The sequence below is a fragment of the Microcebus murinus genome, chromosome 2 (genome assembly GCF_040939455.1).
Source record: "Microcebus murinus isolate Inina chromosome 2, M.murinus_Inina_mat1.0, whole genome shotgun sequence".
In the NCBI taxonomy this organism is placed as follows: Eukaryota; Metazoa; Chordata; class Mammalia; order Primates; family Cheirogaleidae; genus Microcebus; species Microcebus murinus.
Window position 1 is genome coordinate 22,888,004 of NC_134105.1, and position 24,573 is coordinate 22,912,576.

Below are 24,573 nucleotides of genomic sequence, written 5' to 3' on the forward strand. Positions count from 1 at the left end.
CATTTCAATACTTAAAAGAGTTGTAAGCTTAACAGCCTTTAAGAAAATGGCTGCCCCCAGAAGTGTGCGAGCTAAATCTCTCTCACGTGACGCAGGAAGGCGCAATCCCATCATCCCCCACGCGCGCAACCGATGGAAGTCGCCTCTGGGAGGTGTTGGGGGAGGAGCGGAGCGCTTGCCTTGGGCCCCGCGGAAAGCGACTCCGCGCGTCTAGATAGGCCACGAACACGGCCTCCCCGCCCACTCTGCCGTTCGCTGCGCTCCAATTGGCTGATGTTGGCGCGAAGGTGAGCGAGTTGGCCCTCACGCAGGGGCCGCAGGAAACAATAGAGGCCGCGCGCGCGGAGCGAGCGCCCGTACCCTCCCCGCCCCTCCCGCAACGCTCGATCCCGGGATCTCCCCCGGTTCGCCTGCCCGCCATGGCCGACAAGGAAGGTGAGTGTGCCGGGGCCGCCCTAGAAGGAAGGGGGATGCCGGGACCGTGCCGCGGCCTCGACACGGCCTAACAGTGAGGGCAGGCCCGACTTTGCTGAGTGCAGTTCGCAGCATCGCTGCCGTGAGGAGGGAGCTCCCTGCGGGGCGGGCTAACGGCGCGCCAGCTCCCCTGGAGCGATGTCTGTCATCGCGGGCGGTGGGGCCCCGGCGGGTGTTTGCTCCTCCTCAAGCTCCCTGTCGATCTCTCCTCTCTCCCGGCCTCCGTGCTCCGCTTCCTACCCCTAGGGCTCGGTGCCCGGGCCTCCTCTGGTCCTGTGGGCTTTCTGCGTGCGCGCGCGCCCCAGAGGCCCGGCGCCGTGGCCCGAACGGGTAACGGGAGTGTCTGGTTGGGATGACCCGAGGAGTTCCGGCCGCCGAAGCTGGAGAGGAGTGTTGGTGCCTCCGCCTAGGGAGATTTAGACAAATCTCCTCCATTTCAGAGTCATGCGGGTAGCTTTGGAGAGGTTTACTCGGTTTCTGTTTGCTAACTTAATTTGTTTTAAAACATTTTAGCAGCCTTTGACGACGCAGTGGAAGAACGTGTAATCAACGAGGAGTACAAAATATGGAAAAAGAACACCCCTTTTCTTTATGATTTGGTGATGACCCATGCTCTGGAGTGGCCCAGCTTAACTGCACAGTGGCTTCCAGATGTAACCAGGTGACAATCTTCTGAACATCATTTTGATGTGTTTCAGTGTAGATTTCTCACATTGATTTTTTTCTGTTTTTCTCTTTTTGGTCACTTGGCAAGGACACGTGATCAAAACCTATCGGTGACTTTTTTTAATAAGCAAAAAAAGTAGAGCAAAATGTAAAATTATTGTATAACTTACCTGACAAGAGAAAACCTATTGGCTTTTTTTCCCTCTGATACCGACTTGAATAGCCATATTACAACTATAGTTGACCAAATAATAATATGAAACTTGTCAACTTTTAAAAAGTATTATGGGCAGGGCAGGATGGCTTACACCTGTAATCCTAGTGCTTTGGGAGGCTAAGGTGGAAGGGTCGCTTGAGCAAGCCCAGGAGTTTGAGGCCAGGCTGGGTAATATAGCAAGACCCCACTCCAACATCCTGGCTTCATCAGGGAAAAAAAAGAGAGAATAAACAATCTAATAATAAAATATTAAAAATTTAAAAAGACCCCATCTCTACCAAAAATAAATAAAAATTAACCTGGTGTGGTGGTGCATGCCTGTAGTCTCAGCTACCCCAGAGGCCAAAGTGGGAGGATCACTAGAGCCCAGCAGTTTGAGGTTTCAGTGAGCTATGATCCTGCCGTTGCACTCTAGCCTGGACAGCAGAGCTAGACTCTTGTCGCCAGAAAGAGTATTATGATGAGTCTGGTTCTTTCAACAAAACATTTGAATTCTCAAAGTCTTTAGTAGTACCTAATTAATACAAAGATGAATATGTCATGGGACCTTCCTTCAAGGAGCACATTGTCTAGTTGAGGCATAAACTGATGATTACAATTATATGTTATGAAAGCAGTTATAGAAAGATAATTAGGGGACTTAGAAAATACCTGAAGGTGGAGTAGTTTCATATAAGGGAGTTGGGCAGAGTGAGGCTTATAAAGATTAATCACATACACATATATGGAAGTTGCTTACCTCTACTAGAGGGATAAAATAATTACCATAAAAGTGGCACAGATAAAATTACCACAGGAGGCCGGGCACGGTGGCTCACACCTGTAATCCTAGCTCTCTGGGAGGCCGAGGAGGGCAGATTGCTCGAGGTCAGGAGTTCAAAACCAGCCTGAGCAAGAGCAAGACCCCGTCTCTACTATAAATAGAAAGAAATTAATTGGCCAACTGATATATATATATGTAAAAAATTAGCCGGGCATGGTGGCACATGCCTGCAGTCCCAGCTACTTGGGAGGCTGAGGCAGTAGGATCGCTTGAGCCCAGGAGTTTGAGGTTGCTGTGAGCTAGGCTGATGCCACGGCACTCACTCTAGCCTGGACAACAAAGTGAGACTCTGTCTCAAAAAAAAAAAAAAAAAATTACCACAGGAAAATTTACCTCAACTTGGAAAGTCTTCCAGGAGGAAATGACAATGCAGAGATGAAGTAGATAATAATATAAAGTTTCATCAAATCCTGTGTGCCTGTTGGGATAATGGATTTTCTATTATAAAATTGCCTCACTTTTCAGAATAACATTCAAAAATTATATTGTGTACTAAATAACTAAATTCCTTCAAAACTCAAATCTTTAGAAGTCAGGATATTTGCAAAATGTGGTTTTTAGCCTATGATGCAGCTCAACAAGTAATAGAAATTTAACATAAGTTTTACTGATAATTTAACAGTGAGGCTGCTGTCATTACAGTGCTTTAAGAAAAAATGGTGAACTCTGTCTTAAAGGATATGATACAAAACTATAGTAAATACCTAGAAATTTAGACTTGGATTTTTTTTTTCTTTTTTTGAGACAGAGTCTCACTCTGTTGCGAGGGCTAGAGTGCTGTGGCATCAGCCTAGGTCACAACAACCTCAAACTCCTGGGCTCAAGCAATCCTCCTGCCTTAGCCTCCCAAGTAGCTGGGACTACAGGCATGTGCCACCACACCTGGCTAATTTTTTTTCTATGTATTTTTAATTGGCCAATTAATTTCTTTCTATTTTTAGTAGAGATGGGGTCTTGCTCTTGCTCAGGCTGGTTTCGATCTCCTGACCTTGAGCAATCCACCCGCCTTGGCCTCCCAGAGTGCTAGGATTACAGGCATGAGCCACTGCGCCCAGCCTTGGAAGCCTCTTTATTGTGACCAGGAGTTCTACATTCATCCGATCATCAGAATTACTTTGGGAGTTCAGGATAATTGGAGTCATTTTTGTCAATGATAGTTCAAACCACTTAGCTGTGGCAGAGTAATTGATGAGAAATAGTGAATTCTGATTCCAGATTTACTAGTCATATGCAAAATAATGCATCTTGGACCAGTGAATCCTAAATATTATCCACCTCATACCTACTAAATCATTCTGAAACCTATACTTTTATTTTACTTATTTATTTTTTTGCTACAAGGTCTTCCTCTGTCACCTGGCTAGAGTGCTATGGTGTCAGCTTAGCTCACAACAACCTCATACTCCTGGGCTAAGCAATCCTGCCTCAGCCTCCCAAGTAGCTGGGACTATAGGCATGTGCCACCATCCCCAGCTGATTTTTTCTATATATACTCCAATTAATTTCTTTCTATTTTTAGTAGAGATGGGGGTCTCGCTCTTGCTCAGGCTGGTTTCGAACTCCTGACCTTGAGCAATCCACCTGCCTTGGCCTCCCTGAGTGCTAGGATTACAGACAGGGGTGAGCTACCTCGCCCAGCCAGGAACCTATACTTTTAAAAAGCTTTCCAGATAATGTAATGATTAGCTAGGTTTGGAAAGCAAGAATCAGACTAAATTTCCTAAGGCTGCAATTTGCACTATCTTAGTAGCTTTCTGTTTTAGCAGAGCTAGGTAAATTAAGGTGGGGATTTTTTTGTATTTAAGAGGATTACTTATAAGCAAGCAGCCTTAATGCAAAATCTACTTTTGGTGTGTCTGTGCACTTTTTCTGTTATTTATTCATATCCATTTCCTTTTTTTTTTTTTTTTAATACAATTGTAGTTCTGTAACACTTTTTCCTTACTCTTCCTGTTTCTTTGTCTAACTTTCTAAGCGCAGGCAATTCCAATTTTCTTTTCACATCCCTCTTTTCATTCCTCTGTCCTTTCTCTATGTAGGATAGATGTTCTCAAGCTTTGGTTATCACATATGTGCAGAGTAGTCCATATTGGTATCTCTAGACCCGAATTCTGAGCTCTTTTTTCAGCTATCTGCTGGGTTCTTCTCTGGAGTACCTCATTGGCTTCCCCAACCTATAAGTGCCAGTGAATTCTACTTGTATGACATCTTTCTCATTTAGACCAGAAACTTTAATATATATCATATATTATATACAGTTGGCTATAGTGCAATGGCCAACTGTAACTTCACACTCCTTAGCTCAAGCAGTTTTCCCAACTCAGCCTGAGTAGCTGGGACTATAGGCCTGTGCCACCACGCCCAGCTAATTTTTTTTTTTTTTTTTTTCGTAAAGATGGGCGTCTCACTGTGTTGCTCAAGGCTGGTCTCAAACTCATGGGCTCAAGTGATCTTCCACATTTTTTTTTTTTTTTTTTTCGTAAAGATGGGCGTCTCACTGTGTTGCTCAAGGCTGGTCTCAAACTCATGGGCTCAAGTGATCTTCCACGTTGGCCTTCCAACGTGCAGAGATTATAGGCATGAGCCACTGTGCCTGACCCAGAGTTTCTGATCTGTAGACCTGAGAATTTGAATTTTTTTTTTTTAGAGATAGGGTCTCTGTCTATGAGTGCAGTGATGTCATCATAACCCACTGGACTCAGCCTCTCCTGAGTAGCTGAGACTACAGGCATACACCACTATGCCTGGCTAATTTTTCTATTTTTTTAATAGCGGCACGGTCTCGCTCTTGCTCAGGCTGGATTTGAACTCCTGGCTTCATGCCATCCCCCTACCTTTGCCTCCCAGAGTGCTAGGATTATAGACATGAACCACCACACCAGGCCTAGAATTTGCATTTCTAACAAGTTCACAGATGATGCTGATGCTGTTGGTTCTGGGACTACACTTTAAGAACTTCTACTTTATACTGTTAGAATAATCTTTCTGAGGTAACTCAAATGATGCGATGGGCCTGCTTAGAAACTATCATGTTTCCTTGTTCCCTAAAGTCCAGAAAGCCTTCAGTTGGCATTCAAGACACTGAAAAGTCTGTTTTTTAACCTTCTCTCCCACTATTCTTTCCCATATCCAAGTCACATTTGGACTTCAGCCTAGTTCTGTTACTTACTAGAAGTATGATCTTAGGGAAATTGCTTAATTTTCTGAACCTCAAATATCTTCCTTTTCATATTGGAATAATACTTCCTGGTGTTATGATATTTAAATGATAAGAGATATGTAAAGTGCCTAACATGGTGTCTGGCACTTTTATCTATCATTTTTGAGACCTACCGAGTTCTTCCCTCTTCTTCAGTGAACGCTTCCTTAATTCCAAAAGTAGTCTTTATTTAAATTCCGATATTCTTGTGTACCTTTCATGTAGTATATATTGCTTTGTATTGTATTAATAGTCATATACACAGCTACCCCTGGTTTTTTAAGGAAAGGAATTATGTCTTAATCGTCTTTGTAATTCATAGCATTTGGAGCAATGTGTCCATTGGTTAAGCACCTGGTAAATATTTAACAATTTGTTTACCTAATTGTTCTTTCTTTTCCTTTCCTTTTTTTTTCTCCTCTCTTTTTTTTGAGACAGGGTCTTGTTGTGTCACTCAGACTAGAGTGTAGTGGCATGATCATAGTTCACTGTAACCTCAAACTCCTGGGCTCAAGCAATTCTGCTGCCTCAGCCTCCCAAGTAGCTGGGGACTATAGGTGCATGCCACCACATCCAGCTAATTTTTCAATTTTTTTGTAGAGATCAGGTCTCCCTCTTTTTCTCCAGAGTAATTGTAAATTTTTGATTAAGTTAGGAAATACTTATAAAGTTGAATACTATGTAGTCCCCCTTGTACTCAGCCCTGTGGAAAGTACATTAAAAGTAGAAAAGATGGCTCTCAATACCTTTTTCCTTCTCTTAAAACCTGTTTATAATAATGCCATTTGCATGCATGTATATCTTTGACTCTGTGGTCTCTCTTGGTGTTGCTCATTTGAATAGTAACCATATATTGCTCTTACAGACCAGAAGGGAAAGATTTCAGCATTCATCGACTGGTCCTGGGGACACACACATCAGATGAACAAAATCACCTTGTGATAGCCAGTGTGCAGCTCCCTAACGATGATGCTCAGTTTGATGCGTCTCACTACGACAGTGAGAAAGGAGGTAGGAATCTTAAAGGTGAAGGAAGTAATGATGTATGGATTATATCTTTCATATGTTTAAATTACCACAAAAGGGATATCCAGTTTGATAAAGTAGCCTCTTATGTAGTAGGCTCTTAAAGTAGCCTCTTATAAAAACAAAATTTAAGCTCAAGAAAGCCTGACTTTGCAATATAGATGTTATTTCTTTTTTCTTTTCTTTTCTTTCTTTTCTTTTTTTTTTTGAGACGGAGTCTCACTCTGATGTAAAATGCATCGTACATTATTATACATTCTTAACAGGGGCAATATTGCTCCTAAGGAAGTGAAAATTGGTTTGTGGGTGTGTGTGGGTATAAATAATCTTAGTCATGACTGTATAAAATACAGATATAAACATAACAGGATATCTGATATTAAAATTTCACAGGAAGAATAAGGGGAAAAAATCTTGAAATGTTTCTTAGAGGAGCAATGATGGAAAAAAGGTTGAGAAACACTGGCTTAAATTACCCTTTCCAGGTTTAAAGTGGTAGAAATGACTGAACCATGGCACTCACTATGTATACAAAAATTAAATTGCAATGAGCCATTTAATTATATCCTATTTTTAGGCGATAAGCCAGCAGGGGTAGGAAACCTGCAGCCTTCTGATTTCAAGATTTTTCTTTTTTAAGTACCAAAGGAAGCAATAAAAGTGTAATCTTTCTGTCCTGCACCCTTTTTAATAAGAGGATTTGTAAAATTTAAATTCAGTCAAAAGGCTGCACTCAGGGATCCAGAAGGCCAAGGCTTCACATGTGGCCTCAAGGCTACTGATTCCCTGCCAGGGTTTAATAGCTCATGAAATGCTTACTCCTTACTTTTAAGAAGAGGTGGGAATTGGTGAGTTTCCTTTATTGCTCTTTAACCAAGTTCTTATCAAAAAGTAGAAGATGGGCTCCCACTATTGAAGTTTGTCCTCTAAATGATAGATGTTTAATGTTTCTCATCTTAGATTTCTCCCAATTAGTAGAATCCTTTCTTATATCTGAGTCATTTGGGCTCTAATTACTTGCCAGAATTGTAATTGTGCAGTTTAGCCTTTGATCTTTCCACATTTATTTTAGTTTGATGCAGAATGCAAAATAAGTTCTTAGAATAAAGGTCAGCAAACATGGATTTTGTGTTACTGATCCAAATGTGTAACTATAGGGTATGATTTCTGGAAAGTTACTCTGAGTTAGTGATGCAATGGGAGGAGAGAACACTGAACTTAGAGTCAAGATTTGGGATTGAGACCTTGTGCTAGCTCTGTGGTTTAGAGTAAATCATTTATCCTCTCTGAGCTAGGTTTCCATTCTGTTAGATCAAGATTAAATTGTCTTTAAAAAGGATTTTTTTGTTGCTGTTCCTGTTTATTAGGTGTAAAGCAAATATTCTGATTGATAGTTTAATAAATTGTAAAAAATAAAATAAAATCAGGTTGGATGCAGTGGCTCACGCCTGTAATCCTAACACTTTGGGAGGCCAAGAGGCAGGAGGAACACTGGGGACCAGGAGTAGTTTGAGGTTGCAGTGAGCCACTATACTCTAGCCCTGAAAGATAGAACAAGTCCCTGTCTCAAAAGAAAAAAAATTTTTTTTTAATTTTTAAAAATAAAATATAAAAATGTGAAAGATATCCCAACCCCTATAAATCTTTCCCCTGGAAATCACTATTAAATCAATACATTGTTTTTTGAAGGATTTATTCCATATATTGGGTCACTTTTTTATATATTTTTTTTTCTGGCTTCAAAAACATTTTTTCCTTTTTGATTTTTTTCCCCCCTAATCAGAGTAGCCTCCATTCTACAAAATAGAATGAAAGCTCACCCAGAAACATTTCTTGCAACATACATCTTACGTAGTTTTGCTATAGAAATATTTTTAAGTGAGATGCTGTATTATGGTTAAGACCATTTGCAAATATAATTGATACTGCTAAATTGCATTCCCCAAAAAGATTCATAATCCCACCAAGAGCATGTGTGTTTGTTTCCTCAAGCCCTTGCCAACATTTCACTTAATAGCTTCCATCTAATTTTACTTTTTAAGTTATTTGTGAAGTTATGCTTATTTTAAAATATTTGTTTTATATATGCCCTTGAGGTGCCTGTTTATGTTTTTTGCCCATTTTTCTTCATGGGTTATCTCTTAATATAAGGTAAATTGCCCCCAATAAATTTGTGCAGATAATTTTTCACAGTTTATAATTTTAAGTCTTATTGTTTAGAAGCTATGAATTTTAACTTGCCTGACTTTCTTCTGATATCCATATTTTGTGTCATTCTTTGAAAGACCTTCCCCATAATGCATACTCATTTGTTGTTTTCTTCTTGTATTTTTATGTTTTGACCATTAAAACTTGGTTGTCCTAGTATTTGTTTTGGTATTTCCTATGGAATAGGAATCCAAATGTTTTTTCCTAAATGATTAGCAATATTTTTTAATGCTGTTCGACGATCCATTTTCCCTACTGGTTTGAAATGGCATCCTTTCACATGTATACCCAAATCTTTTTCTGGTGACCAAATTTTTTTGAATAGTCATCAAACCAATTCCCTTTTATGTTCTGAAGAGATCAAATCCTTAATAATAGAAGAACTGTTAAAAAAAAAAACCAATAGTATGTATGTATGTTAAATCACCTTATTGATCCTTACATGGAAACTGAGGCTCAAATTTTGTAACATGTTCTGAGGTTACACAGTTTTACCATCTCCCATTTCTTCCTCTTTTATATCTCTTCCTGCCTCCCCCCCAATCTTTTTTTTAGATCAGTACATAGGCCTGATGCTTAAATGGGGGCAGAGTGCTGCCTCCATATGGTCTCAAAAGTGATGGAAGCAAAGATATCCTAGTGGTCTCTTAAAGTTTCTTGGGTGATTATTAGGTAGGTAGCTTCCTACCTAAAAGATGAAGTGGCTCTCAGATTTAACTATTATAGTTGATTACCATCTACTTGACCCCATTTGGTTTGCAGTAATTGATAGCAGTTTCAAAAGATCACTGAACTTTCAAAATGAAAGAACTAAAGCTAGCTTAGGCCTATTTTAATGTTAAAAAGAATTTGTGTGCTTATATTAGATTTAGCCTGGCTACAGTCACATTTTAAGCCCTGAAAACAGATGAGATGTAAAATTTTACTTCAGGCTCTGTTGACAAGGTCTTTAAATATCAACAGGTTTATTTTTAGGAACTTGTTTGGGGAATTAGTTTTGTATTTTAAAATAGACAAATCTGTAGTCTTGAGTCTGAATTGTATATAATATAAACTTACTGAATCGTGAACTGATTTGGATATTTTACTAAGGGTGTTAGAACTTATTTTTTTTTTTTTTTTTTTGAGACAGAGTCTCACTTTGTTGCCTAGGCTAGAGTGAGTGCCGTGGCGTCAGCCTAGCTCACAGCAACCTCAGACTCCTGGGCTCAAGTGATCCTTCTGTCTCAGCCTCCCAAGTAGCTGGGACTACAGGCATGCGCCACCATGCCCGGCTAATTTTTTCTATATATATTAGTTGGCCAATTAGTTTCTTTCTATTTATAGTAGAGACGGGGTCTCGCTCTTGCTCAGGCTGGTTTTGAACTCCCGACCTCGAGCAATCCGCCCGCCTCGGCCTCCCAGAGAGCTAGGATTACAGGCGTGAGCCACCGCGCCCGGCCTAGAACTTATTTTTCTTTGTTTAAAAAAATGGCTTGATTATAGACATCACAATGGTGATTACCTTGTTTGAGGGGATAGTATTGACTGGGAAGGACATAATTAGTGCCATCCCAGGGTACTGAAAATATTTTATATTTTGATCTGGATGGTAGTTACCCCTGGTGCCTACATGTCTAAAAATTCATCAAGCTACAGAGATTTGTACACTTCTACTGTATTATGTTATACCTCAAGTTTGGTTTTCTTTTTCTTCTTTTTTTTTGAGACAGAATCTCACTCTGTTGCCTGGGCTAGAGTGCCGTGGCATCAGCCTAGCTCACAGCAACCTCAAATTCCTGGGCTCAAGCGATCCTTCTGCTTCACCCTCCCAAGTAGCTGGGACTACAGGCATGCGCCACCACGCCTGGCTAGTTTTTTCTATATATTTTTAGTTGGCCAATTAATTTGTTTCTATTTTTAGTAGAGATGGGGTCTCACTCTTGCTCAGGCTAGTCTCGAACTCCTGATCTGGAGCAGTCCGCCCACCTCGGCCTCCCAGAGTGCTAGGATTACAGGCATGAGCCACTGTGCCCGGCCTCAAGTTTGTTTTATTTGTGGTTTTTTTTTTTTTTTTTTTGAGACAGAGTCTCGCTTTCTTGCCTAGGTTAGAGTGAGTGCCGTGGTGTCAGCCTAGCTCACAGCAACCTCAAACTCCTGGGCTCAGGCGATCCTCCTGCCCCAGCCTCCCAAGTAGCTGGGACTGCAGGCACGAGCCACCATGCCCGGCTGATTTTTATATTATATATATATTAGCTGGCCAATTAATTTCTTTCTATTTTTATGGTAGAGACGGGGTCTCGCTCAGGCTGGTTTTGAACTCCTCACCTTGAGCGATCCGCCTGCCTCGGCCTCCCAGAGTGCTAGGATTACAGGCGTGAGCCACCGCGCCCGGCCCTCAAGTTTGTTTTAATAGTGTTCTATGTGGAGAGAAGCAAACAAAATAGGAAGAGAGTTCGACCTTGACTTTTATTTATTTGATGAAAGTACATTGATACTTCAACCTTTCTTTCCTAGTTAAAATTGGCCTTTCACATACCAGCTTCAACTTGGGAACCCCTGATTATGTCTTGGTGTACATATCTTGTTTTTAAAATACTATTTTTTTTGTTTTGTTTTGTTTTGTTTTTTTGAGACAGAGTCTCGCTTGTTGCCCAGGCTAGAGTGAGTGCCGTGGTGTCAGCCTAGCTCACAGCAACCTCAAACTCCTGGGCTCAAGCAATCCTGCTGCCTCAGCCTCCTGAGTAGCTGGGACTACAGGCATGCGCCACTATGCCCAGCTAATTTTATATATATATTAGTTGGCCAATTAATTTCTTTCTATTTATAGTAGAGACGGGGTCTCGCTCTTGCTCAGGCTGGTTTCGAACTCCTGACCTCGAGCAATCCGCCCGCCTCAGCCTCCCAGAGTGCTAGGATTACAGGCGTGAGCCACCGCGCCCGGCCCCTTGTAAGTTTTGAATTTGGTGTTCCCTGGGTTAGAGCATACAATATTTAGGGGGATGCTAAAAAGGTAAGCATAGCCCTCATCATTGAGGGTGCTATTGTTTGGGTGCATTTTGTTCAGTGTAGCCAAGGATGCTAGAATCTAATTTCTTTTCTTATTCCTATTGTTGGCAGCCTCTTACCTACTTTATTTTTCTTAACTGAAATAAGCCTAATCCTTTCCTGACTGGAGGGGCTTGCCTAATGTTCGCAAAGTGTTTTAAGATCTTCAGTTGCAGCCGGGCGTGGTGGCTCACACCTGTAATCCTAGCACTCTGGGAGGCTGAGGTGGGCGGATTGCTCCAGGTCACGAGTTCGAAACCAGCCTGAGCAAGAGCGAGGCCCTGTCTCTACTATAAATAGAAAGAAATTAATTGGCCAACTAATATATATAGAAAAAATTAGCCGGGCATGGTGGTGCATGCCTGTAGTCCCAGCTACTCGGGAGGCTGAGGCAGAAGGATTGCTTGAGCCCAGGAGTTTGAGGTTGCTGTGAGCTAGGCTGACGCTACGGCACTCACTCTAGCCTAGGCAACAAAAGTGAGACTCTGTCTCAAAAAAAAAAAATACTATTGCTAAAATATGCTGACACAGAGATACCAAGTGAGCACATTCTGTTGGGAAAGTGGTATCAACAGGTGGCAGGGTTGGTACAAATCTTCAATTAAAAAAAAAAGCAGTATATCCGAAGTACAATAAAACAAGGTATGCTTGTCCTTAACCTCCCTGTATTTAGACTGAAAGTTCCTTGAGATCATGTATGATAGCATGCCTAGTTTTTTGTACATGTCAATACTTGTGGGCATCGATAGAGTTCTAAAAAATTTGTGTGGTTTGTTGTTTTTCTCCTTTAGAGTCTGTCTAGAATTTTTATTTTTAATTTTTTAACTTGTTTGAAACATTTACTTTTCAAAAGTTACTTTGAAGTTGAAAGTTATCTAACATGCCAACTGTACTAGCCATTTTTGTCTTTGCTTTTTGAAAAGATTTTTGTCCTTCAAAGAATAACATTTGTATAGCAATGCTATTGACAGAGCATTTTTATTTACAAGTTACTCACAACTTGTTTTGTGGATAAGGTATTTGAGGCTCAGAGAAATTAAAGGCCTTCCCCAAACCACTATGCCTGGGTCTCACTCTTACTTAGTAGCTTTTGCAGCCTCATCATGCTGCCTTCTATAATTCTTTGACTGATTATTAACTACTTTTGTTTATATATTGCTTTGCCAAGATTTACATTATCACAAATTATATTGTTACACATACTATAATGGTGCTTGGGAGAACCCTGTAAGTGCATACCATAGTCAAATGTGAATAAGAAATGTTTTTGTCTAGTCCTTACCTACCTGGTTTATTTCAACCAGGGACTTTGGTTGGCAAGTATAAGTGGGGGTTAGGAAAATGGAACTGTATCTTGTGGCTCTGTTTTTCCTCATTGGAATAAGAGAAACACTATAGGGAGAAGACACAATGTGATGGTAGAATATTTCAGAATGGTCATCTCAAACTAGAGCTTCTAACAAATGGTATAAGAGGGACTCTTTTGTACCTAGCACATTGCATATTTAATAATCATTAAAATAGTAACTTAGATACTATTTATTTAGCATGCTTATTTATGCTTTAAATAAAGCATGAGATTGGAAAACCTTATTGAGAACCTCCTTTTGAAGTGGAATTGGCAGTTTTCCTTAATTTCAAATAATAATATACCACCGTCCATTGGTATCTGTGGAGAATTGGTTCCAGGCCCTACCTTGGATATTAAAATCTGCAAATGCTCAAGTCCCTGATACAACATGGTGTGGTATTTGCATATAACCTATACACATCACATCCTCTTGTATACTTAAATCATCTCTAGATTTTTTTTTTTTTTTTTTGAGACAGAGTCTCACTTTGTTGCCCAGACTAGAGAGTGAGTGCCATGGCATCAGCCTAGCTCACATCAACCTCAAACTCCTGGGCTCAAACAATCCTTCTGCCTCAGCCTCCCAAGTAAATGGGACTACAGGCATGTGCCACCATGCCCAGCTAATTTTTTCTATATATATTAGTTGGCCAACTAATTTCTTTGTATTTATAGTAGAGACAGGGTCTTGCTCTTGCTCAGGCTGGTTTTGAACTCCTGACCTCGAGCAGTCCGCCTGCCTCGGCCTCCCAGAGTGCTAGGATTACAGGCGTGAGCCACCGTGCCCAGCCATCTCTAGATTATTGATAATACCTAATATAATGTAAGTGCTGTGTAAATAGTTGTTACACCGTATTGTTTAGGGAATGATGACAAAGTAAAAGTCTGTATCTGTTTCAATGCAGATGCAATTTTTTTCCCCAAATATTTTTGATCATGGTTGGTGAACCCATAGATGCAGAGCCCATAGATATAGAGGGTCAGCTATACTATTTCTTAGGTATTTAACTACCTGGAGTCAAAGGATGTGAAAACACTTTATAGTACTAACAAATGTCTAAATTACTTTTAGTATTATACCAGTTTGCTGCTAAAAAGCCTTGCCTATGTCCTTATACTGTGAGTGATGTAGAATAGTTCTTGCTTTGTACTTATTTGCAATTAATTTATCTTATTTACAGAATTTGGAGGTTTTGGTTCTGTTAGTGGCAAAATTGAAATAGAAATCAAGATCAACCATGAAGGAGAAGTAAACAGGGCCCGTTATATGCCCCAGAACCCTTGCATCATTGCAACAAAGACTCCCTCCAGTGATGTCCTTGTTTTTGACTATACAAAACATCCTTCTAAACCAGGTAACTGCCCGTTTCTGTTCAAATACAAATTACTCAGTATGGGAATTCATGGCTCCACTCATTTTGAGTTTAATTGATTGTTGTTCTTTGTATAGTTTAACATCTTGTGATTCATGTCGATAATGTGGATATTCATGTTCTTTCCCTTGTAAGTGAAAAATAATGCTTCTTTTCATAGAACAGAATGATGGTGCAGATTAAGCATTATCTATTTGGTCATAATAGTTTCATTTTTTTTTTTTTTGAGACAGAGTCTCACTTTGTTGTCCAGGCTAGAGTGAGTGCCATGGCGTCAGCCTAGCTCACAGCAACCCCAAACTCCTGGGCTCAAGCAATCCTACTGCCTCAGCCTCCTGAGTAGCTGGGACTACAGGCATGTCCCACCATGCCCGGCTAATTTTTTTTCCTGTATATATTAGTTGGCCAATTAATTTCTTTCTATTTATATTAGAGACAGGGTCTTACTCTTGCTGAGGCTGGTTTCAAACTCCTGACCTCAAGCAATCCGCCCACCTCGGCCTCCCAGAGTGCTAGGATTATAGGCGTGAGCCACTGCGCCCAGCCTAGTTTCTATATTGTTTATAAATGTTAAGAGATTTAGACATCATGATCAAAAGTCCATTACACATAGTAGATCCATAAAGCCAGTGGACTTGATGTGTCTCTCACTTTGCAGACCCTTCTGGAGAGTGCAACCCAGACTTACGTCTCCGTGGACATCAGAAGGAAGGCTATGGGCTTTCTTGGAACCCAAATCTCAGTGGGCACTTACTTAGTGCTTCAGATGACCACGTGTGTATCCTTCCCATTTTGAAGCAAATCTGGGCTAGTTACCAGTTGGTTTCTTTTTTGGGGTGTGTGGGGAAGTGAGAATCTTCCTTTTATATAATGGTTAATTTTATATTTAAGACCATCTGCCTGTGGGACATCAGTGCTGTTCCAAAGGAAGGAAAAGTGGTGGATGCGAAGACCATCTTTACAGGGCATACAGCAGTAGTTGAAGATGTTTCCTGGCATCTGCTCCATGAGTCTCTGTTTGGGTCAGTTGCTGATGATCAGAAACTTATGATGTGAGTAGAATTCTTTTTTTTTTATTCCTATATTGTCTGAGTTTTATATTTAGTTACCTATATTTCAAGTATTTGTCCTGTTTAATTTTTTTTTTTTAAACTAAAGTTGGGATACTCGTTCAAACAATACTTCCAAACCAAGCCACTCAGTTGATGCTCACACTGCTGAAGTGAACTGCCTCTCTTTCAATCCTTATAGTGAGTTCATTCTTGCCACAGGATCAGCTGATAAGGTAGGTCAGTTTGGTTTAATTTAATAGAAAACATGGGGTAGATTTTTCCTGGTTCTTTTGAATTGCAGAGATATTTTAGTTAAGGATTTTCTTTTTCTTTTCTTGTAAAAAAAAATTATTGATTGCTCTTGCTTCCCTTTTCTTTATCATATGTAGACTGTGGCCTTGTGGGATCTAAGAAATCTGAAGCTTAAGTTGCATTCCTTTGAATCACATAAGGATGAAATATTCCAGGTAAGAGGAACTAATGCTACTTATTTGTGGGGGGTTGGGAGTCAGGAGAAGCCTGAATGTGTGAGTAGATACACTTGTGCTTTATCCCATTACTCAAAATAGAAGTTTTCTATATATCTGTGCTAATTTCTGTGGAATTGGGATTGTTTTTCATTCATTGTTTTCTATGTTTTCTCAAATTGGTCATTGGCCACCTACATTTTTCAGGTATTAAAAAATCTGTATGACTTTTTCCGGCAACTTGGTAGAACAAAACAAAAAAGAAAAAAATTTAAGATAGATAGATAGATAGATACATACATACATACATACATACATACATACATACATACATACATACATAGATGAAATAAAAATAAACTAAAGAAAATAGAAATCTACTGAGCCAGGCATGGTGGCTCATGCCTGTAATCACAGCACTTTGGAAGGCTGAGGGGGGAGGATCACTTGAGGCCAGGAGTTTGAAACCAGCCCAGGTAACACAGCAAGACCTGGTCTCTACAAAAGGAAAAAAAGAAATCCTCGTGCCTGATTATTTTATCAGCCTTGTCCCAGTCACTCATTCGTTTCTTCATTTCTAGTCATTCATCCTTTATTGCTTGCCACATCTATTGATTTCTTGTTAGTCCAAGCCAAAACTACAGGCTCTATGTTTTCTGCCTCATCAGTTTAAACTTCTTTCTTAACATGCAAAACCCTCTGACTCGGTTGAAAACTAGTTCTCACACTGTGTTCAAAGCTCATTGCTAGGGCATCATGAGAGATACATGCGGTCTTTGTTGTCAAAGAACTTAAAGTTTTATAGTGCAGAAAGGCTTATTTAGAAATTATTATAATAAAAGATTTTCTCAAGTGTTATGAACCTGAGGGTGGTAAAGATTAATTCTGGTGGGTAAATGTAGCATCTGAACTGGGCTTTAGGTGAGCTATACTCCTCCACACATGGTCTCTTATTTTCTACTTTTCAGCCAGTTCCAGTGAACATTTTGTCTTCACCCTGTCCTGTCTCTTTGTCTTTGCTTGTGATGGTGTTCCTGCGTGGAGAGTATTTAAATTCTTCCCTAACTGCTGGTTACTTAAGCTCTCTTCTCTGCACCATGAGGCTAGCACTTTATTAGCATGTTTGGTAACAGTATATATGATTATTGCATATATAGTAGTTTTTGTCTAGCTCTTTAATAAGATTATTGTTGCAAGGAGTCATTTTCAATTAACCTTATCTGATACAGAATTTAAAGTAAATACTTAGGAACATAGTTATTGTGTGGGGGTCATCTGTACTTTATTTCTTAGGTCAGAATTGGATTACATTTGGCTAGAGACCAGAATTAGACAATAAGAAGAGGTAGGATGTAATTTTCAAAAATACAAAATGAAGCCAGGTGTGGTGGCATGTGACTATAATCCCAGCTACTCCTGAAGCTGAGGTGCAAAGATCCTTGAGCCGAGGGATTCAAGTACAGCCTGGGCAACATAGTGAGACTCAGTCAATCTCACACACACACTCTCTCTTGTGATGAAATTGTTAGGTATCATTTTAGGTATTATTTCCCTTTGTTTTCTAATTTATAGCTTTTCTGTTTCCTTCATTCTTATGTGTAGGTTCAGTGGTCACCTCACAATGAGACTATTTTGGCTTCTAGTGGTACTGATCGGAGACTGAATGTCTGGGATTTAAGGTAACTCTTATTAGTTACTCTTTCCATGGAATTTTTTCCTTTGACTTTGTAAAGGTAGTTACTAAGGGTAAATCTCTTTTAACTTCTAAAATGATTTTTCTATGCTAGTAAAATTGGAGAGGAACAATCCCCAGAAGATGCAGAAGATGGGCCACCAGAGTTGTTGGTATGTTACAAGCATTGAGCAGTATTGAAACAGTCTGTAATGTCCTTTATCTGCATTTCATATCTTTGTGTCCTTCCCTCTTTCAGTTTATTCATGGTGGTCACACTGCCAAGATATCTGATTTCTCCTGGAATCCCAACGAACCTTGGGTGATTTGTTCTGTATCAGAAGATAATATCATGCAAGTGTGGCAGATGGTAAGTGTTTGGTCTTTCCTTTGGGCGGGGTTAGATAAATGAGACAGAATCATTTTATGTTTGTATATTCATGAATACAGAATACAGCTGTCATCTCCGTTCACTTTGCTGTCAGGTGTGACTTTAGTGCATGTCTGCACATGATCATTTTCAACTGCTGGCTCTTTACCTTTATCTGTTTGTCCAACTGGTATTTAAAACTCAGCTAGGCCGGGTGCGGTCGTGGCTCATGCCTGTAATCCTAGCACTCTGAGAGGCCGAGGCAGCCGGATTGCTCGAGATCAGGGGTCAGGAGGTCAAAAAAAATAAAATAAAAAACTCAGCTAAACAAAACTAATCTTATCTCTCCCACTTCTCCTTTCTCAAACCCTTTTCCTGCTCCTGACTTGCCTTTTTCTCTATGGCTCTAGTGAGCTGGTATTTGCCACGCTGGCCATACTTGAAAATTCAAGAGTTCATCTTTCCTCATTTTACAGATGCAAACATACATACCCAAAGGACGTATAGGGTATCAATCACAGCATCAAATACTATGATTTCCGCACATGCCTATAGTCCCAGTTACTCTGGAGGCTGAGGCAGGAGGATTACTTTAGCGTAGGAGTTTGAGCTTGCAGTAAGCCATGAGGACACCACTGCACTCAAGCCCAGGCAACCGAGTGAGACCCTGTTGCAAAAAAGAAAAGAAAAGACTACCATTTCTCCATGACACTTATCTAGATAACAAATACTACCTCTATTCTAGTTTGCCTACCTCTATTCTAGTTTAAGGTGATAGCCCTTCTTTGAATATTCAGAACACTTAGAATTTAATAAAAATAACTGATATATAATGTATACTAATAGAAAGAATAGTTGTGTTCTCAAGCTAGATGGTTATGGTTACACAACAAATGTGAGTATACTTAATACCCTGAATTGCACATCTAAAATGGCTGGGATGGGCTGGGCGTGGTGGCTCACGCTTGTAATCCTAGCACTCTGGGAGCCTGAGACGGGCGGATTGCGCAAGGTTCGGAGTTCCAAACCAGCATGAGCAAGAGCGAGACCCCATCTCTACTATAAATAGAAAGAAATTAATTGGCCAACTAATATATATATAAAAAAAAATTAGCCGGGCATGGTGGCGCGTGCCTGTAGTCCCAGCTACTTGGGAGGCTGAGGCGGGAGGATCGCTTGAGCGCAGGAGTTTGAGGTGGCTGTGAGCTAGGCTGACGCCATGGCACTCACTCAAGCCTGGGCAACAAAGCGAGACTCTATCTCAAAAAAAAAATAAAGTGGCTGGGATGGTAAGTTTTATATTATGTGTATATTACCACTATTTTTTTTTTTAATAATTGCATAACTTCTGAATGGTGCTAGTCTGATAAATGAAAATGAATCAGTAGAAATTTTTGTTGCCTCAGCGTAGATCTTGAGCCAAGAAGAAGCTCCTGGGGAAAGTTTTGACTCAACAAAAGAAGGAATGTTTTAATCTGAACTTTGTTAAAATGAAATAGCACTATTAATTGAAGATACAGAAATAAAATGAGGCTGGAGCTGATGGCTTATGCCTATAATCCTAGTACTTTGGGGAGGGGGGGGGCTAGGTGGGAGGATCACTTGAAGTTATCAGGACCAGCCTGAGCAGCAACATAGTAAAGACCCTGTTTCTACCACAGGGAAAAAAAAAATCAGCAAGCATGTGGCTCACATGTGTAATCCTAGCACTTTGGCAGGTCAAGGTGGGAGGATCACTTGAGCTCAGGACTTCGAGAACAGCCTGAGTAAGAGCAAGACCCTGTTTCTACAAAAAAAATAGGAAAATTAGCAAGCCATGATGGTGTATGCTTGTGGTCTCAGCTGCTCGAGAGACTGAGGCTGGAGGATCACTTGAGCCCAGCTAGGAGTTTGAGGTTGCAGTGAGCTATGATGATGCCACTGCACTCTAGCCCAGGCAACACAGCAAGGCACTATCTCAAAGAAAAAGAAAAAGGCTGCCTTGGTCTATCAATTAAAGGTATTTTAGTAGTTCTGTAGGATTGTTGTAGGAGTTTAAACTAGATCCCTTCCAAGGCCATTGCCTCCATTCGCAGTTGTTACTTTATTCATTAATACCATTGTTATGGTATTAATATAATAAAAAGTAAATATTTGGCCTTTGTCCCAGTTCTTGACACAGAACTTCTAAAAAACCCTTGGAATTTCCAGAGCGATAAGAATGTCACTCATAATGATCCCCTTTGGAACACACCTGAGTTTATTCTACTGCAGTGACTGGTGGGGCCCCTAGATAGCCTCATGGTATAGCTGGTCATCAGAAAGACCAAACACTTAGAGGTTTGGAGCTTTCCAGGCTCATTTACCAACCTTGGGGGTAAGGGATTGAAGACTGAGCCCTATAAAAACTCTTAATTTGGTGAATTTCTAGGTTGGTGAAAACATTGGCTTGCTGTGGGGGAAGCATGCCCGGAGACTTCATGGGAGCTCTGTACCCTCTTTCATTTGATTCTTCAGTTGCCTCTTAAATGATAAAACCCAGTAATTGTAAATCGCATTCCTGAGTTCTGTGAGTCATTGCAGCAAATTATCAAACCTGAGGGAACCCCTAAACGTGTAGCCAAGTTGGATGGATGTGTTTGGGTAGCTTAGGTACCTGGTACTTCCAACTGGCCTCTAATGTGAGGGCTGTCTTGTCTTATCCTAACTTTAGGTAGTCAGTATCGGGTTGGGATTAAGTTGTTAGACACCCAGTTGGTATTTGGAGAAAAGACAACATACAAGTGGTGTAAGAGGTGGTGCCAGGGAACATCACACAGTTGTATACATTCCTAATCTCTGTAGTTAGATCACAAGTTCTTTAAAGACAAGACAGTCTCATCCTGTGCAGCAGATAGCGTAGTGATTTATGCACAGTAGGTGCTGAAAACAGTACATTTTCCTCCAGTGAAAATGGTTCTCTGTTTAAGATTATGGACATAGATATTTCATCAAGTAGTAGAAATAGGGTTTATTTTATATATAAGAGCAGGGGTTTTTTTGGTTGTTTTTTATTTTTTTTTGAGACAGAATCTCACTTTTTTGCCCAGGCTAGAGTGAGTGCTGTGGCATCAGCCTAGCTCACAGCAACTTCAAACTCCTGGGTTCAAGTGATCCTACTGCCTCAGCCTCCCAAGTAGCTGGGACTACAGGCATGTGCCACCATGCCCGGCTAATTTTTTCTATATATATTAGTTGGCCAATTAATTTATTACTATTTATAGTAGAGACGGGGTCTCACTCTTGCTCAGGCTGGTTTCGAACTCCTGACCTTGAGTAATCCGCCTGCCTTGGCCTCCCAAAGTGCTAGGATTACAAGCATGAGCCACTGCACCCGGCCTTAGTTGTTTTTTAGAGATAGGGTCTCACTCACTGTGTCACCCAGACTGGAGTGCACTGGCACAATCCTGGCTCACTGCAGCATTGAACTCCTGGGCTCAAGCCATCCTCTAACCTTGGCTTCCCAGAGCGTTGGGATTACAGGCATGAGCTACTGCCCCCAGCCTAGTTTTGTTTTTTTAAGATATTTATAAATTAAGATTTGGAATAAATGGTTTGGGTGGTTTCTAAGTATACAATTCAGTTGTTTTCAGTATATTCACAGTTATATAACCATCACTATAATCAATTTGAAAAGCATTTTCATCACCCCAAAAAGAAACTCATTAGCCTTAAATTCCTATTTTTCTCATAGTCCCCCCGCCCTGCCTCCCCCTCCACCCCCAGTCCTAGGCAACCACCAATCTACTTTCTCTAGGGATTTGCCTATTTTGGACATCTTATATAAATAGAATCATACAATATAGGACTAGCTTTTTTATTGCCAAATAATACTCCATTTTATGGATATATCCTTTATCTGTTCATCAGGTGATGGACATTTGCATGTTTTTACTTCTTGGCTGTTATTTTTTTTTTTTTTTTTTTTTTTGAGACAGAGTCTCGCTTTGTTGTCCAGGCTAGAGTGAGTGCCGTGGCATCAGCCTCGCTCACAGCAACCTCAAACTCCTGGCTCAAGCAATCCTCCTGCCTCAGCCTCCCAAGTAGCTGGGACTACAGGCATTCGCCACCATGCCCGGCTAATTTTTTTTTTGTATATATTAGTTGGCCAATTAATTTCTTTCTATTTATAGTAGAGACGGGGTCTCGCTCTTGCTCAGGCTGGTTTCGAACTCCTGACCTTGAGCAATCCGCCCGCCTCGGCCTCCCAAGAGCTAGGATTACAGGCGTGAGCCACCGCGCCCAGCCTTTGGCTGTTATTAATAACATCTGGTTAAAGGACTTGAGAATGTTGGTTGTCAAGACAAATGATACCCAAATTTTACTTTTGTGGGAATGTCCTAATCCAGGGGCCTGTGCACTAGCTGCCTATTTCCATTGAACACGCATATTTTTTTTTTTTTTTTTTTTTTTTGAGACAGAGTCTCACTTTGTTAGAGTGAGTGCCGTAGCGTCAGCCTAGCTCACAGCAACCTCAAACTCCTGGGCTCAAGCAATCCTCCTGCCTCAGCCTCCCAAGTAGCTGGGACTACAGGCATGTGCCACCATGCCTGGCTAATTTTTTGTATATACATTTTTAGTTGGTCAATTAATTTCTTTCTATTTTTAGTAGAGACGGGGTCTTGCTCAGGCTGGTTTTGAACTCCTGACCTGGAGCAATCCGCCTTCCTTGGCCTCCCAGAGTGCTAGGATTACAGGCGTGAGCCACCACGCCCGGCCAATAATTCTTGATTCATGTCCACTACAGCTGGCTACTTTCATCCTACAACAGCAGGGTTGAATGGGTGAAAGATAGACTATACAGCCCATAAGCCATAGAGTAAATACTTAAATGTCTGGCTCCCTGGCCTGATCTGTTGTTGAAATCTTGACTTTAAGAAGTTCGGGCTGGGCGCGGTGGCTCATGCCTGTAATCCTAGCACTCTGGGAGGCTGAGGCGGGCGGATTGCTCGAGGTCAGAAGTTTGAAACCAGCCTGAGCAAGAGCAAGACCCTGTCTGTATTATAAATAGAAAGAAATTAATTGGCCAACTAATATATATATATATAGAAAAAATTAGCCGGGCATAGTGGTGTATGCCTGTAGTCCCGGCTACTTGGGAGGCTGAGGCAGAAGGATTGCTTGAGCCCAGGAGTTTGAGGTTGCTGTGAGCTAGGCTGATGCCACGGCACTCACTCTAGCCTGGGCAACAAAGTGAGACTGTCTCAAAAGAAAAAAAAAAGAAGTAGCGTTCAGCCTGAGCAAGAGCAAGACCCCATCTCTACTAAAAATAGAAAGAAATTAAATGGACAACTGAAAACATAGAAAAAATTAGCCAGGCATGGTGGTGCATTCCTGTAGTCTCAGCTACTTCAAAGGCTGAGGCAGGAGGATTTCTTGAGCCCAGGAGTTTAAGGTTGCTGTGAGCTAGGCTGACGCCATGGCACTCTAGCCTAGGCAACAAGAGTGAGACTCTGTCTCAAAAAAATGTAAAGAAAGAAGTGCAGTGTTCATGTTTACTAAATACTCTGTTCTCTTTTTCTTATTTTTGGACAGGCAGAGAACATTTATAATGATGAAGACCCTGAAGGAAGCGTGGATCCAGAAGGACAAGGCTCCTAGATATGTCTGCATTTCTTGTGATTTTTAGGCTCCCCTTTTTTTCCTTTCAACCCTGATATTGATTAACACTGGTTTTGAGACACACAGACTTTGTTTGGCTATCCCTCTATAATAGGTGCCACCAACAATGCTATTAGCCCAAACAGTTGGTGTTTTCTAAATATTAACTGGGGGACTTGATTCAGCAAAGCCACAGGCTCAAATTTTCTTCAGGAATTTTCTAGTAACAAACCCAAGGTCTATAAGTAGTCACAGAAAGGGGAGTATTATGTGTGATTATTTTTCTTCTTATGCTATATCCCCAAGTTTTTCAGACTCATTTAAGTAATGGCTAGAGTGAGTAAGGAATAGAGCCAAATGAGGTAGGTGTCTGAGCCATGAAGTATAAATATTGCAAGGTTTCATTTTTATTCAGGAAATAGGGGAGATTCAAGTCATAGATTCCTACTCTAGAATCTTCACATCTGACTTTCCAGGATGCACATTTTCCTATGTAGACCAGTCTCAGTTTCTTCAGTTAAGTCAAAACTACACGTTCCTCTTTCCCCATATATTTTTGCTCATTAGTGTATTTCTTGAGCTGTTTTCATATTGTTTCTTTCCTTTCTGTGAAATGGTTTTTGTTTTGTTTTTTTAAACTTGGGACCACCAAGTTGTAAAGATGTATGTTTTTACCTGACAGTTACCACAGGTAGACTGTCAAGTTGAGAAGAGTGAATCAATAACTTGTATTTGTTTTTAAAATTAAATTAATCCTTGATAAGAGTTGCTTTTTTTTTAGGAGTTAGTCTTTGACCACTAGTTTGATGCCATCTCCATTTTGGGTGACCTGTTTCACCAGCAGGCCTGTTACTCTCCATGACTAACTGTGTAAGTGCTTAAAATGGAATAAATTGCTTTTCTACATAACCCCATGCCGGTGGGTTTTATTTAGTATATAACATCCATCAAACACCAGTCTGGCTTGAAAGAGCTGAAATTACAGTTATTTTCCATGGTCTTTGTGAGAAGCAGAATTAAATATAATAG

The 24,573-nt window shown here is 40.6% G+C and overlaps 1 protein-coding gene across 1 annotated transcript; it reads left to right on the forward strand.

The window, feature by feature from the left end:
• The first annotated feature begins 273 nt into the window (after positions 1 to 273).
• RBBP4 (RB binding protein 4, chromatin remodeling factor) lies at positions 274 to 24,453 on the forward strand. Its single transcript, XM_075996209.1, has 12 exons — positions 274 to 435; positions 988 to 1,135; positions 6,245 to 6,390; positions 14,173 to 14,346; positions 15,023 to 15,138; positions 15,256 to 15,416; positions 15,523 to 15,649; positions 15,806 to 15,883; positions 17,486 to 17,562; positions 17,671 to 17,728; positions 17,815 to 17,925; positions 23,479 to 24,453. Exons 1-12 carry the CDS (start codon positions 420 to 422, stop codon positions 23,542 to 23,544), a joined length of 1,278 nt encoding a protein of 425 aa, XP_075852324.1. The 5' UTR covers positions 274 to 419; the 3' UTR covers positions 23,545 to 24,453.
• Positions 24,454 to 24,573: the final 120 nt, after the last annotated feature.